Source organism: Ziziphus jujuba, chromosome 7 (assembly GCF_031755915.1).
Source record: "Ziziphus jujuba cultivar Dongzao chromosome 7, ASM3175591v1".
NCBI lineage: Eukaryota > Viridiplantae > Streptophyta > Magnoliopsida > Rosales > Rhamnaceae > Ziziphus > Ziziphus jujuba.
In genome coordinates this window covers 5,549,084-5,564,769 of record NC_083385.1, presented here as the reverse complement: position 1 = coordinate 5,564,769, position 15,686 = coordinate 5,549,084, and the positions used below count along the sequence as shown (strand labels likewise).

The following is a 15,686-nucleotide window of genomic DNA, read 5'->3' as shown; positions in this document are numbered from 1 at the left end:
AGTGACTAGCTATTTTTCTTATGTGACAAAAAAATCTAGCACCATCTCACTAACTAGAATGAAAAAAAAAAAAAAAAGGAATATCAACGCATCTAGAAATAAGCTATTGATCTCTATCAATAAACACGCTAAAGACCCGAACCATAAAAAATTCATTCATTATAATGTTACATATAGATAGTTTGTAAAAATGGTGTGGAAGTACACCATAGCTGAACTTAAGCACCAATAAATCTTAAGTGCTTTGTAGGGAAGCAAGATCAAGTGTGAATGCAATTTCATCATCTGCCTTTTTAATTTTTGACAAGTATTGATGCCCTAAGGACCAATTAAGGGTGGGGAACTAAGTCCAGATATTGATTAATTGCTCACAAACCTATCCCTAGACCAATGGATTGACTGGTTAACTAGGTAGGAATACCAATACAAATTGCGACAATAGAGATAGATAGAGTTGAATAGACAGCTAACAGCTCGCGACTAAGAGATGGAGATTTTCTACAGAACTATTGAACAAACCGATCCATATCTAGGGGATTTTTGGTGAATTATCTAGATCTACGTTTGGATCGTGGGAAAGAAACAATATGAAATGTGAAACTTTTTGTAAATAGATTACATTTTCTATGTTTAGATGATTCCAAACACTCAAACCAATCGGTTGAAAGAAAACCACTTCCTTGGAAAAAAAAAACAAATTGAAGGTTAAATTGACAGACAATCATTTGTTGACGCAGAGTTGCATGAAAGGTTTTGAAAATTGAAAACTTTTCATGAAATTTTCATTTTATGTTTATAGGATGTTTTGGTTAAAAAAGAAACAACAAAATTTTAATAATTTAATCCAACATTTTTTATATTTTCATTAAAAATTTTGCGTATAAATTTATATGTCAATTTCTTAACAATTCGACGAAAATTTCTATGAAATTTTAGAAATATCCATTTTCTTTTAAAAATGTTACTGAATACATTGTTTAAAAAATAAATAAATTTTGAAAATATTGGAGAGTTATTTTACATGTATCATAAATTGTTTTAGAAATAGAAATATTAAAAGAAATAGATAATATTTATAATTTTAAATTAAATATATTTATTTTATAAAAATATGTGTCACATTTAACATATATCAAACATAAATATGTATAATGTTTATTATTTTGAATGACAAAAATATATTTTTTTTTTACATATATACTTATTATATTTAACTTCCATCAAACACGATTTTATCATTTTCATTCTCATAAGATATTTTTAAATATATTAGGGGACATGTTGTACAATCTTGAAAATATAAAATCCAGTTTACAAAATTAATTTGTAAAAATTGTGTTTAAACGGCCTCTTAGCACTCATCTCAACTTGGGTTTTTTACGTCCTATCAATGGTATTACTAATCACACATGTAATGCGTGGCAACTTATGTGATTTGTGTACAATTGATCTTTAGTTAAATAATTTTTGACTTTTAAAACTAAAATTTATATGGTGAAAGGAAAGGGTTCTTAGTTATCTTAGTGTCTAAATTATAACTATATCTGCACTTTAATCTTTAAATTAAAATTTTGGTAGTGCAATTTGGTTGCTAAACTATTGGTAGACTAAATTATTTATGATATAATTTTAATAGTTTTAAAACGTGCAATGCATTTAATGATAGGGACCTTGTGACATTGTTTATTTATTTTATTTATTAATTTTTTTGTTGTTGCATGTGTATAATATGTTTTAAAATTGTTAAAAATAACTAAAAATAATTTTAAAAATCAAACATACCAACAGTTAAAATTTAGGGACAAAGTGTCAAAAAGAAAAAAATCAAGTGTCAAAATATAATTGTAGACAAAGTTTAGAAACTAATTAACATATCTAATAACCCTGCGGGGATAGCCCAGTCATGATGCCACTACTTACTTTTCTAAATAATGAGCCGAACCTCTCCCACATAATAATAATATTGACAATAAACCGCTATGAAGAACGACAATCATATTTGCCGTATAGGATCGTGTATTGGTGGCCACACCATTGCATACATTGTCACATCACTAATATTTTTTTTTCTTGTTTGAAAAAAAAAAGCCTTATTCTAAATAAATTAATTGAAAAAGTGATAAAAGTTTTGTTGGACAAGATTAATAAGTCCATCACTAATAATAATTATGTATGATAATAAATAACAATATTCGTTTAAAACAGTGTTCTAAAGACTTATTTACGCCTCGCATAAGTATGTTTAGATTTCAGATTTAAAGAAAACATTTTATTCTGGAGTAAACCTTTAAAAAAGGCGATTAAAGCTATGTTGACTATTAAAAAAGATGATAGCTCTAGTGGTTGAACACTTCTACTTATGCCATTAAAGTATATGTTCGAGTCATGGGAATAAAGAATTTAAGATAATTTCTAATATTAAAAAAAAATTATGTTGACTATTATTCCCCAAAAAAAAAAAAAAAGTTATGTTGACTATATTTAGCCAAATCCTTAAGCACCTATACTACATGGTTTAGTTGTTCAAAAGGGCAAAAAAATAAATAAATTATAAACATTAAGTTGTGTATCTTCAAAAGAGAATGAATTGAAATATGATAAAAGGATATACAAGAGTTGGTTATACTATGATTATACTTGAATCAGAATTACTAAGTAATCACAAATCTATATTGATAAGATTCTTGTGCTAAAAGGAAATTGTGAAAGAGTAAGTGATAAGATTCGTGTGCTTAAACCGATCTATATTTGGGATTTTTTTTTGTGAATTATCTAGATCTAGTTTTGGATGGTGTGAAAGAAAAAATACCAAATTTCAAACTTTTTGTGAAAAGATTACATTTTCTATGTTTAGATAATTCCAAACACTCAAACCAATCGGCTGAAAGAAAACTACTTCTTTGGAAAAATAAAGGATATTGTCTGACAGATAATCACTAGTTGACGCAGAGTTATATGAAAGGTTTTAAAAATTGAAAAATTTTCATGAAAATTTCATTTTATGTTTATAGGGTATTTTGGTTAAAAGACAAACAACAAAATTTTAATAATTTAATTCAACATTTTTTATATTTTCATTAAAAATTTTATGTATATATTTATATGTCAATTTCTTAACAATTCAATGAAAATTTCTATGAAATTTTAAAAATATCTACTTCATTTTAAAAATGTTACTAAATACATTGTTTAAAACATAAATAAATTTTGAAAATATTGGAGAGACATTTTACATGTATCATAAATATTTTTTAGAAATAGAAATATGAAAAGAAATAGATAATATTTATAATTTTAAATTAAATATATTTATTTTGTATAAATATGTGTTGCGTTTAACATATATCAAACATAAATATGTATAATGTTTATTATTTTCAATAATTAAGATTTTTTTTGTATATATAGTATCTGTTTGGCAGAGTTTTTTTTTTTTTTTTTTTTTTTTTTTGGGATCAAAAACTCTATTTGAGGGTTAAAAGCTCTTTTGTTAAAAAATAAAGATATTTGGTAAGAATCAACAAATACTTGTTGATAAAAAAAATTTTTTTTTTTAAAAACTGTTTCAGAGAAGTCCAAATGCAGTTTTTTTTTTAATTTATTTACAATCAAATATTTATTAGTTTTTTAATAATTTTTTTTTTCAAAAAGATTTATTTTACTAAACTTAACAGCTAAAGATCTACTATTTTCATTAACCACACCAAACAGACACACATACTTATTGAATTTAACATCCACCAAACATGATTTTATCATTTTCATTCTCATAAAATATTTTTAAATATATTAGGGACATGTTTTAAAATTCTAAAAATACAAAATTCAATTAACATAATTAATGTATAAAAATTGTGTTAAAAGAGGCTCTTAGCACTCATCCCAACTTGGTTTGTTTACATCCTATCAATGGTATTACTAATCACACATGTAATGCGTGACATCTTATGTGATGAGTATACAATTGATCTTCAGTTAAATAATTTTTGTAGTGCAATATGGTTGCTAGACTATTCGTAGAGTAAATTATTCATGGTTTACTTTTAGCAATTTTAAAACATGTAATACAGTTAATGAAATATGTAACAGGGACCTTGTGAGTTGTTTAATTTTGTTATTTTTTTGTTGTATGTGTATAATATGTTTTAAGACTGTTAAAAATTAACTAAAAATAATTTTAAGAATTAAATATACTAATAGTAAAAATTTAGGTACAAAATCAAACAGAAAAAATCAAGTGCCAAAATATAATCATAGACAAAGTTTAGAAACTAATTAACATATCTAACAGCCCTGCGAAGATGGTCCAATTATTATGGCCACCACGTACTTTTCTAAATAATGAACCACCTTGTTGTAAAATACTGATATGGCAAGTCTTAGTTAGTTGGCATGAATATACTGGTTGGACCTATTAGAAGGGCAGTGGGCCTGGCGTAATAGATAATTTCTCCTTGTGTAGATCCATGTTCTTTGAAACTGGAAGACTATGCAAACCAAAGACTTTTCGCCGCTGTGACTCTGTCTCTACCCTTTCGATGTCTATATATAAGTTCCCACCATCACCACAGCTTCACTCATCACATCCACTTGCGGTTTCAAGGACTCGCCAGTTGTTATTCAACGCAGGTCAGTAGTCCTATCACTTCCGTGTCATGTATTGATTTCTCTCAGTTTTTATTTTATTTTACTACTTATTTCTTACATGTATTTTATTCATTATTTTTTACATGTGCTGTGCCATTTCAAATCACGTATGCTTTGATTTTGTTTCCTTTGTTAGCTGTTTTGCATACTCAGTGTGTTCTTTATAGAAAAAAAAAAAAAAAAAAAATCTCAATGTTTTTTTTATTTGTTTTTTTTTGTTTGTCAAAGAAAAACAATATCAATGTGTTGCCAAAAAGTAACAACAAAGGATGGTGTTTCTGCTATGAATTACATTTACTGGGTAAAGGCATTTACTCGGAGCCATGACTTCGATTCGAACTCATCTGGCCGCAGCTTTGTAACAGAGATGAATCAAAAGTGTTGCTTTACGAGCTTTGCTTTCTGCCAGTATAAAAGCATTCACTTTGCCACTGGATACACTGCAAACGTATATTTTATTTTATTTTTGCTATATATTTAAAAAAACAAATATACTTCACTATTTATTTATTTATTTTTTATCAAAATTTAGTCCCAATATTTAAGCTGATCTTTTATGGTACAATGGTAGAGTAAATTAAAGTGGTTTAACAATTGGTGAGAAACAGAAAAAGCTTTTAGCCTACCTTTGAGATAGGATGGAAAAGTGGATGCATAAAACATTGGAATCATTCATAACCCTTTTCAAAATTTTTCACTAGGGAAAAAAAAAAAAAAAAAAAAACCCACTTTCGAAAGTAAAATTGAAAAATAGGCTTCATTTTCAAAACATAATTTTAACCATTTTTATCCAAAATGCCTTTTTTTTTTTTCACATGGGTTCCAAAAAAATGAGCCAGAGTATACATTTATATCTTCTAAGCAGTTTGAAAAATGAGGTAGGCATTCGAATCTCTTCAAAAAATTGAAGTAGGCCTTCTAACGTTTTCAAAAAATGAGACAGAGAATACACTTTTATTTTTTTTAGAGGCCATCGAAAATTTTGAATTTCTTGGAAAAATCCAATGACTAAGCGTATTTTTGTTAAAATATAGTTAAAATTATAAGTTTTGAAAATAGAAGTTACTTTTGAATATTGTCCATGAAGGACGGTTCTTAGATCAAATGATTTGTCTACAAAATTTCCTATCCATTCAGACCATTCCTCCACTAAAAGGAGTGCTAGTTTTCAAGTCCTTTATGCTTTAAGTTTTCAAGAAATATTTTTACATTTATACAAATTTCCTCAACAAAAATTGATTAAAAAAATAGTTTCCTTTTTTCAATTTGATAAATTTTATCTTTTAACAAATATTTATTTTCCATTAAAATTACATATATATTTTTAATAATCTTCTTCTTATAAAAGTTTTAGATCTAAAATTAATTTAGCTTTAATATGTCCAAGCTATATTTTTATTTTTCATTTTTTTAGATTTTATTATTTTGGAATTGATAGTATAATCAACATATTTATTTGAAACTAAAAAATATATAAAATAAACTTATATAACCAAAGAAAGACGAAAATAATTAGTAAAAAACTAATTAAATTATTTTAGTAAGAGAACCCAACCTAGCTACTAGGTAAGAAGAACATAAGCTTTTATTCTTTGTCTTTACAATATTATGGTCCTAATTCAGCATGTCAGAAACTACAATATTATTTTACAATAAAAATAAAAAGCTACTAGTTATTAATTTTTTTTTTTTCACCTGGACCAAATTCCTTGTTTCCCATTTTGATTTGGGCTCGATTCGCACATTCTAAACGATTGCCCGACTCATCATAGATGACATATTCTATTCCAGCCTGCAAATGAACTTAAATTAGAGTTGCAGCAATCAAGGAGAATATCACATCTCTAAAACATTCTCAAGAGAGAGAGGGAAAAAAAAAAAAATGGAACCGCTTTTTACATTGAAATAAAACATTTAATTGGAGTGGTTTTAGGAGAAGCACACGATAATTGTTTCTTCTAAAGAGGAAGTGTATGTTTTGTATTTTAGTAAAGATTTAGATACTTAAATATATAAAGATACTTAATTTTATAAGTTTAATCGATCACACTAGTACTCCTCTTTTATAAAGATTGAACTACTATATAGATAGATGATTCATCTTCTTTCTTTCTTTTTCCTTCTTCATCTCTATATAGTAATAATATAATGCCACTTCATTTGAAGATATTAATAAATAATTAAAATAAACAAAGTGACAAATAAAAACAATTGTTTTCAAAGATAATATGTGATTTTATTACACATAAATAAATAAGGAAAATAAAGATAGAAATCCTCATCTAGGAAGGAAAAACCCATACAAAGTAAAACAACATTTTCAAAAAATACTACTATAGCCACAATGACAATGACCATATATGTTTTACTTAATTTTCAATTTTTGTTTGAAAAATTTTATGTATATAATGTATCATGAATAATTAGAAATACTGAAAAGTCTAACAAAATATTTATCATGGGTACATATATTATTGTTTGATTAACTTATATTTAGTTACATTTATCAATTCAATTATTTACTTTTTATTAATAATTAGATTATATTAATATTTTAACTAATAAAATAATGGCACATGTATATTTGGTAAACAATCTGGTAGACTTTTTATTACCTCTAGCATTACTTATTTACCAATATTTGTATAAATTTTCTATTGTAGACATAGTCATTCATTATTAAGTGGGTGTCATCCGCATATAACTAGGTGATATTTTTAAGTTATATGCGAATATGGTTAGGTATAACACGGTCGACAGTGCCCATAATAGCAGTTTTGCATATTTGTATATTCCAAGTTATGCAAATGTACTTTTGAATCTAATAAAACATACGAAAGTGTTCCTACATTAACAAAACTGTATGAATCACGAATCAAACTGCTTTCCTGATGAATGATGGAAACATCTACTACTCTTTAGTTTAATTTTTTTAGTTTTTATTTATTTATTTAGTCTTTTTTTTAATCTTTTAAACTCTAGAATATTCTTGTTTTTTTTTTTCTTCCCCCCCCCCAAAACACACAATTATAGAGAAGGAAACAATTAATCATAATCCACCTACATGAAATGAAGTAAAAGCATCCCCTTCATCGTTCTTTGGGTGTGGACCAGTACCGGTACAAATATCCTTGTAGTATATACCATTATCAAGCTTCTTGTATTTGCCATGTGTAACTACACGAGTTTGAGTACCTGGATATTAATTTCAGAAATCAAATTAAAAAATGTTGGAAATTCAACTAATATCTTTTTGTCTTTCACGTAGACTGTAATAGTGTGCGTCGAAGTATGTATGTTTTGTACCCTGCCACGCCTCATAAAATATTACTTAGTCAACCAGATCATCAAGAACATTTTAGGAAATTAAACTACGCGGAAAAATAAATCTGGTTGCGCCCTCATCAAAATGTTACCTATTATGGTGCTGGAGGGGTTTAAAAGAATAACTGAGTGTTTGCTTTTGCTTCTGATGCCCATAGTTAGTCCCTATCTGCCTGGGAAATGCTGCACCTGGAAAAGCAGCTTTGTTGAGAAGAGAAGGGGGGAAAAAAGGCGTTGGTTTTTATTTTTATGTTGTACGAAAAAATTTAGAAATAAAAATAATAATCTATATTCGGGAAAAACACGAACCACTGTAAAATCACCCCCTCTTTTTTTTACAAAAAAATAAAATAATAATAATAATTAAACTGTATCATGCATAAATAGACAAAGAAGAGAGGCATACTAGGAATGGAGCGTTTGAGGGCAAGAGAGGAGGCAGAGAAAATCGTCAGCATAGCTCCAAGACCAAAGTTTGGTTTTCGTACAATTAAGAAGATAAAAGTTAGTAGAGTAAAGGAGAAGAGAGATTAATCGATGAACTGATGGATTGGTAATTAGAGAGAATAAGTAAGCAAAGCTCCTGGAGATTAAATTTGCTAAATTATCGGAATGAATTCAAATGTCAACTGTCTCTACCTTATATGAATTGAAAATTGGCCGACAAGAGATTGGTCTCAAGTCGTCTATTTATAATAAACTACTCTCAGCTAGCCTTCACCGCGTAAAGCTGGAGCCAATCACCAAAATGAATCATCTACATGCACAAAAATTAATGTAGCCGACAAAAATTAAATGCGACAAATAAACATAAAAAAAATTAAATTTGACAGTACTCGTCTGGAACATTATTTCCACATGTAAACGTTTCAGATTTAATAAAATATACCATGCTTGTCACGCTGTATATAGTTGAACTTCAACCCTTTTGTTTTATATATCTTGAAATCAATTTAGTACTGGATCATCCAAAAAAAAAAAAAAAGTTTAGTAGTAAGAAATGGCATGTAAATGAGCTGAGTATTAATATTTTAAATTTGGTTCATATAATTTTAAAAATGTATAAACTTATAAGATTTTGAAATAATTTGATAAGTTCAACTCTATTGATTTTATGAAAGTTCAATTTAACTCGACTCGACTCACTCATAAAAAACTTAACTTTAATTCAACTCAATTTGGTATAATATAAAAACTAAAAAGCTTGAATATTTATTTTTTAAAATATAAATACATAATAAATAATGAATTCTTTTATTCTATTAATTATCATAAAATTAGTTTAATTTTTTAAAATTTATAAATTAAAAATATAAAATATATTGTTTATGTATTATAAATATTGAATATGTTTAAATTCATCATATAATTTTTATATAAATAATTCAATCTAATCACAAACTTTATTTATTATTTAAGATCGACTCACGGATTTTACTTTTTCTTTAAAATTGATTCGTTTTCTTTACGAATTAAGTTTAAATAAACTAAAATTGAACTAAGCTGCTCACGAGTTATTTGAACTTTATTTACAGCCCTATTAGCACAATCATTATATATATAATAATGTTTCTAAATTTCAATCCTGTATCCATATTTAATATTATATGTATCAAAATGTTATGAATAATACATATTAAAATATTATTTATTAATATATTATATAACTTAAATATAAATAAATAAATAAATTTATTAAATATTAACATATTATTTAATAAATATTTTAATAACTATTATTGAATCGGTATTTGATTTTGACTGTAAAGTTGGTAGTATCTTGTAGATCTCTAAAAAAACGTGGTATGATATGCCGCAAGAGTAATTAATGATTATAAAATGACGACAAAAGACCAATCATTAAAAAATTAAAATTAAAAAACGATTACCTTATCCCTAAACCCGTGTTGACCGAACAATCTCTCCTCATATTTTACCAGTGTTAATCCAGATAATCATTCACGCTACTTTTTAACATCTTTTCATGGAATATACCTCCCATGAACATATTAGTATACCATCAGTCCATTCAGCATATATTATATACATATCACTAGCCCAGTAGAAAACTAGAGAAGAGGATTATGACATATATTTTTCGACTAAAGAAAGACTTTGACTTAGTTGCCAATTACATATTTGGTGCTTATCATCTAATATTTTGCCAATATTAATCTAGATCATATTCAGGCTTTTCTCTTTTTTTCTTTTTTCTTTTTTTTTTTTTTTAAATTTATACATCTGTTTATGTAATATACCTCTCATGTATATATTAATATACCACCAATCCATTCAGCAAATATATATATATATATATATATATATATAGAGTACTAGAGAATTATGACTTTTATTTTTTCGACTAAAGAAAGACTTTGACTTAATTGCCAATTCATATTTGGTTCTGATGCTGTTACCGATCATGTGTGATCATGTTAGCATTTCACCCTTCTTAAACTTGAGTTTGAGTTTAAGATTTTTTTAGTCACAAAGATGAAATAAACTCAAAAAACCTTTTTCTTGCATTCTTTTAGAAGACAAAAACTTTGAACTTGTACATTTTAGTTTTTCTTATACTATTTTGTTTTATATATAAGGCATTGTTATATAAGACGCGCACCAAATCCTTACCATAACATATGCATTACCAATTTCTTAATAATAATAGACTGATTGAGATAGGTTGTGCACACAATATAATTGGATCTAAGCGTTTTTTAGTAAAACTTAGAATACATATACCTAAATTTTCTTATTTAGAAGTCTAACAATGCCTTAATAGGCGTCTATTAGCATATGAAAGCTGGACAATAGGCTTATAAAAGCACATTAAACCGGATAAATCAACGGAGATCTAAATAAGAAAAAAACTATATATATATATATATATTTATATATGGATATAGTACTGCAAGTTCACATATAATAATGCAAGGAAATGAATCTTAAAGAAAAAATGTAATAAATTCCTTACAATTGTATTAATTTGTTGTTGTTTTTTGGGCTCCTTCATGAATATAAAAATAGTGATTGAGTTGGTGGATGGCATATGCAACAAAATATTTGGTCTTTTTGCCTCTAAATTAAAGAAAATAGGAAGTAGAAAACTCGGAAACATGGTAATCTACTGGCTTAGATCAACTGGGAACGGTTGACTTGACTCGACTCTTGTTATAAATTATGATTTTAAAGGGGATGTACACAAATATCCCCATTCCCCAATTTTTATTTATTAATTTTATTTTATTTTTTTCAAAAAATGAGGAGTTACACAGACCGTATCCCTCTGCCTCTAGCGCCCTTCTCCCAAGTCCCAACTTCTGATTCTTACTAGATCTTCACGGTCATTTGCAGCACCTAACGTCGGCTGAGATATTATAAACCAGTGGTTAGTCCTATCACTTGTTGTTATTGAAATATGCTTTGATTCTTTATCTTTTTATTTTTTATTTGTAATCAGGTATGAGTCCTCATTTATATGAAGGGAGAGATAGAATCATAGAAGGAGGCCTTAATTATGTAGGGAGAGATGAGAAGGACACCTACGATGTTTATAAAACCATTTCTCTTTTCTACTAATTAATAATATTTCTCAGGTTCTTCACTTTGTTAAATTTTCTTCACGGTCTCCATTCCCTCAAATTCTTTACAAGTGAAGATAGCATGCACTTTTTAGCGGTAAACATTATATGGTTCATTATTTTACTATTTCCTTGTTAACATATGTGGTCGATTAAGTTGCAATGCAATACAAAAATTATTAGTTAATGAATAGCCTCAGACTGAATCAAAGGGGTTATGATTGGATATAAAATCAGAATTGATAATGGGAAATATATATATATATATATATATATTTAGTAGAAGGAAATCAAAGTCAATAGTATGACCATGCATGATTCAATTATCTGTTATTCTTTCTAGAAATTAAACAGAGTGGTGTTCTGTTTGTTAGAGTTTGTGACCCGAATTCTTGTTGACCCGACCCGAAAAGCTCGCGGTGCGACCCATTTGGTGAAACTAAATTTTGGAGAAAAATTTGGGGCTCTGTGGTGGAAGCGGAGGTCTCGGGCCGATAGGGTTAGAAGGTATCGCGCAGTCAGGCTCACTTTTTGTACCAATCTTTCGATATTGGATTTGTTCTCCCTGCCCGTGGTTTTTCCCGTCAAGGGTTTCCACGTTAATTTTGTGTTTGTTCTTCGCTTTCTTTGTTTCCGTTGCTATTTGTTTTTCTCCCAATTCCGTAACACTGTTCTTTTAGAACAAGTTTGCATTTTCTGATGATTTATTGTAATCTGCTTTATTTTCTATAGGTATCAAGGGAAATCAAGGATCTTCGAAAGCCGTTTATAAATGGGAGAAAAGAAGGCTTGCCCCGATGAGGCAATCATAATAGACATTCCAGAGGACTTGGAACCTGATTTGAACTCTACATGTTGGATCCACAGAGTTCCTAGGAAGCTCCGTCAGGTACATGAAGCAGCTTACACTCCCCAGCTAATTTCCATAGGCCCTTTACATTACGACGAACCGAAACTGAATGCCATGGAACAGCACAAAACCAAATATCATGATCAATTCTGGAAACGGGACTTCAGTAAACATATTAGGGAAAATGACATCAGAGACTTCATCGAAGAAGGGGCTCGCCGAGAACGAATCTGGTGTAGCTATGCAGGGAGCTTTGAGCTTATGAATAACCGGGACATGTTCTTCCGGGTTATTCTACGAGATGTCTCCTTCATCTTTGAGCTATTTTTGAGAAACTACGAACATGTGCTTGATAATAATGACAAGCCTGAGGAAATGAAGAAGGATATACAGGACTACATATTGAGAACTCCATGGCTAAGGAAAGCTGTAGAGCTGGACTTGATAATGCTCGAAAATCAGCTCTCTTATTTTATTTTCACAGAATTATTTGACTTCATCCTCAAAAAACAGCCAGAAAATCAAGGGAATATGAATATCCCTCCTTATCTATCAAAACATTGGAAGGAAAGTGAATCCCATGATTTCTTTATTAGGATTACATGTGAATTCTTCATTGATTATTACAGGAATGGAAAAGCTACAATAAAGAAGCCAGGAGAAGTGGAATTGCAACAGTTGAACAAAATCAAACATTTCACTGATTTGGTATGGACCTGTTCAATTTTAGGGTTTCTTCTGTACTATATATATTTAGTTTTCGGCTGTAATTAGGGTTAGAAGGTATCGCGCAGTCAGGCTCACTTTTTGTACCAATCTTTCGATATTGGATTTGTTCTCCCTGCCCGTGGTTTTTCCCGTCAAGGGTTTCCACGTTAATTTTGTGTTTGTTCTTCGCTTTCTTTGTTTCCGTTGCTATTTGTTTTTCTCCCAATTCCGTAACACTGTTCTTTTAGAACAAGTTTGCATTTTCTGATGATTTATTGTAATCTGCTTTATTTTCTATAGGTATCAAGGGAAATCAAGGATCTTCGAAAGCCGTTTATAAATGGGAGAAAGGAAGGCTTGCCCCGATGAGGCAATCATAATAGACATTCCAGAGGACTTGGAACCTGATTTGAACTCTACATGTTGGATCCACAGAGTTCCTAGGAAGCTCCGTCAGGTACATGAAGCAGCTTACACTCCCCAGCTAATTTCCATAGGCCCTTTACATTACGACGAACCGAAACTGAATGCCATGGAACAGCACAAAACCAAATATCATGATCAATTCTGGAAACGGGACTTCAGTAAACATATTAGGGAAAATGACATCAGAGACTTCATCGAAGAAGGTGCTCGCCGAGAACGAATCTGGTGTAGCTATGCAGGGAGCTTTGAGCTTATGAATAACCGGGACATGTTCTTCCGGGTTATTCTACGAGATGTCTCCTTCATCTTTGAGCTATTTTTGAGAAACTACGAACATGTGCTTGATAATAATGACAAGCCTGAGGAAATGAAGAAGGATATACAGGACTACATATTGAGAACTCCATGGCTAAGGAAAGCTGTAGAGCTGGACTTGATAATGCTCGAAAATCAGCTCTCTTATTTTATTTTCACAGAATTATTTGACTTCATCCTCAAAAAACAGCCAGAAAATCAAGGGAATATGAATATCCCTCCTTATCTATCAAAACATTGGAAGGAAAGTGAATCCCATGATTTCTTTATTAGGATTACATGTGAATTCTTCATTGATTATTACAGGAATGGAAAAGCTACAATAAAGAAGCCAGGAGAAGTGGAATTGCAACAGTTGAACAAAATCAAACATTTCACTGATTTGGTATGGACCTGTTCAATTTTAGGGTTTCTTCTGTACTATATATATTTAGTTTTCGGCTGTAATTAGGGTTAGAAGGTATCGCGCAGTCAGGCTCACTTTTTGTACCAATCTTTCGATATTGGATTTGTTCTCCCTGCCCGTGGTTTTTCCCGTCAAGGGTTTCCACGTTAATTTTGTGTTTGTTCTTCGCTTTCTTTGTTTCCGTTGCTATTTGTTTTTCTCCCAATTCCGTAACACTGTTCTTTTAGAACAAGTTTGCATTTTCTGATGATTTATTGTAATCTGCTTTATTTTCTATAGGTATCAAGGGAAATCAAGGATCTTCGAAAGCCGTTTATAAATGGGAGAAAGGAAGGCTTGCCCCGATGAGGCAATCATAATAGACATTCCAGAGGACTTGGAACCTGATTTGAACTCTACATGTTGGATCCACAGAGTTCCTAGGAAGCTCCGTCAGGTACATGAAGCAGCTTACACTCCCCAGCTAATTTCCATAGGCCCTTTACATTACGACGAACCGAAACTGAATGCCATGGAACAGCACAAAACCAAATATCATGATCAATTCTGGAAACGGGACTTCAGTAAACATATTAGGGAAAATGACATCAGAGACTTCATCGAAGAAGGGGCTCGCCGAGAACGAATCTGGTGTAGCTATGCAGGGAGCTTTGAGCTTATGAATAACCGTGACATGTTCTTCCGGGTTATTCTACGAGATGTCTCCTTCATCTTTGAGCTATTTTTGAGAAACTACGAACATGTGCTTGATAATAATGACAAGCCTGAGGAAATGAAGAAGGATATACAGGACTACATATTGAGAACTCCATGGCTAAGGAAAGCTGTAGAGCTGGACTTGATAATGCTCGAAAATCAGCTCTCTTATTTTATTTTCACAGAATTATTTGACTTCATCCTCAAAAAACAGCCAGAAAATCAAGGGAATATGAATATCCCTCCTTATCTATCAAAACATTGGAAGGAAAGTGAATCCCATGATTTCTTTATTAGGATTACATGTGAATTCTTCATTGATTATTACAGGAATGGAAAAGCTACAATAAAGAAGCCAGGAGAAGTGGAATTGCAACAGTTGAACAAAATCAAACATTTCACTGATTTGGTATGGACCTGTTCAATTTTAGGGTTTCTTCTGTACTATATATATTTAGTTTTCGGCTGTAATTAGGGTTAGAAGGTATCGCGCAGTCAGGCTCACTTTTTGTACCAATCTTTCGATATTGGATTTGTTCTCCCTGCCCGTGGTTTTTCCCGTCAAGGGTTTCCACGTTAATTTTGTGTTTGTTCTTCGCTTTCTTTGTTTCCGTTGCTATTTGTTTTTCTCCCAATTCCGTAATACTGTTCTTTTAGAACAAGTTTGCATTTTCTGATGATTTATTGTAATCTGCTTTATTTTCTATAGGTATCAAGGGAAATCAAGGATCTT

General features: G+C 29.9%; 3 protein-coding genes across 3 annotated transcripts; all 3 read left to right on the top strand.

The window, feature by feature from the left end:
* Positions 1 to 12,324: 12,324 nt before the first annotated feature.
* Positions 12,325 to 13,391, top strand: LOC107424143 (UPF0481 protein At3g47200-like). Its single transcript, XM_060818713.1, has 2 exons — positions 12,325 to 13,110; positions 13,359 to 13,391. The coding sequence occupies exons 1-2, from the start codon at positions 12,325 to 12,327 to the stop codon at positions 13,389 to 13,391; spliced, it is 819 nt and encodes a 272-aa protein (XP_060674696.1).
* A 59-nt stretch (positions 13,392 to 13,450) lies between these two features.
* On the top strand, positions 13,451 to 14,517 carry LOC132804404 (UPF0481 protein At3g47200-like). The gene is made up of 2 exons (XM_060818711.1): positions 13,451 to 14,236; positions 14,485 to 14,517. Exons 1-2 carry the CDS (start codon positions 13,451 to 13,453, stop codon positions 14,515 to 14,517), a joined length of 819 nt encoding a protein of 272 aa, XP_060674694.1.
* A 59-nt stretch (positions 14,518 to 14,576) lies between these two features.
* LOC132804403 (UPF0481 protein At3g47200-like) lies at positions 14,577 to 15,643 on the top strand. The gene is made up of 2 exons (XM_060818710.1): positions 14,577 to 15,362; positions 15,611 to 15,643. Exons 1-2 carry the CDS (start codon positions 14,577 to 14,579, stop codon positions 15,641 to 15,643), a joined length of 819 nt encoding a protein of 272 aa, XP_060674693.1.
* The last annotated feature ends 43 nt before the right edge of the window (positions 15,644 to 15,686 follow it).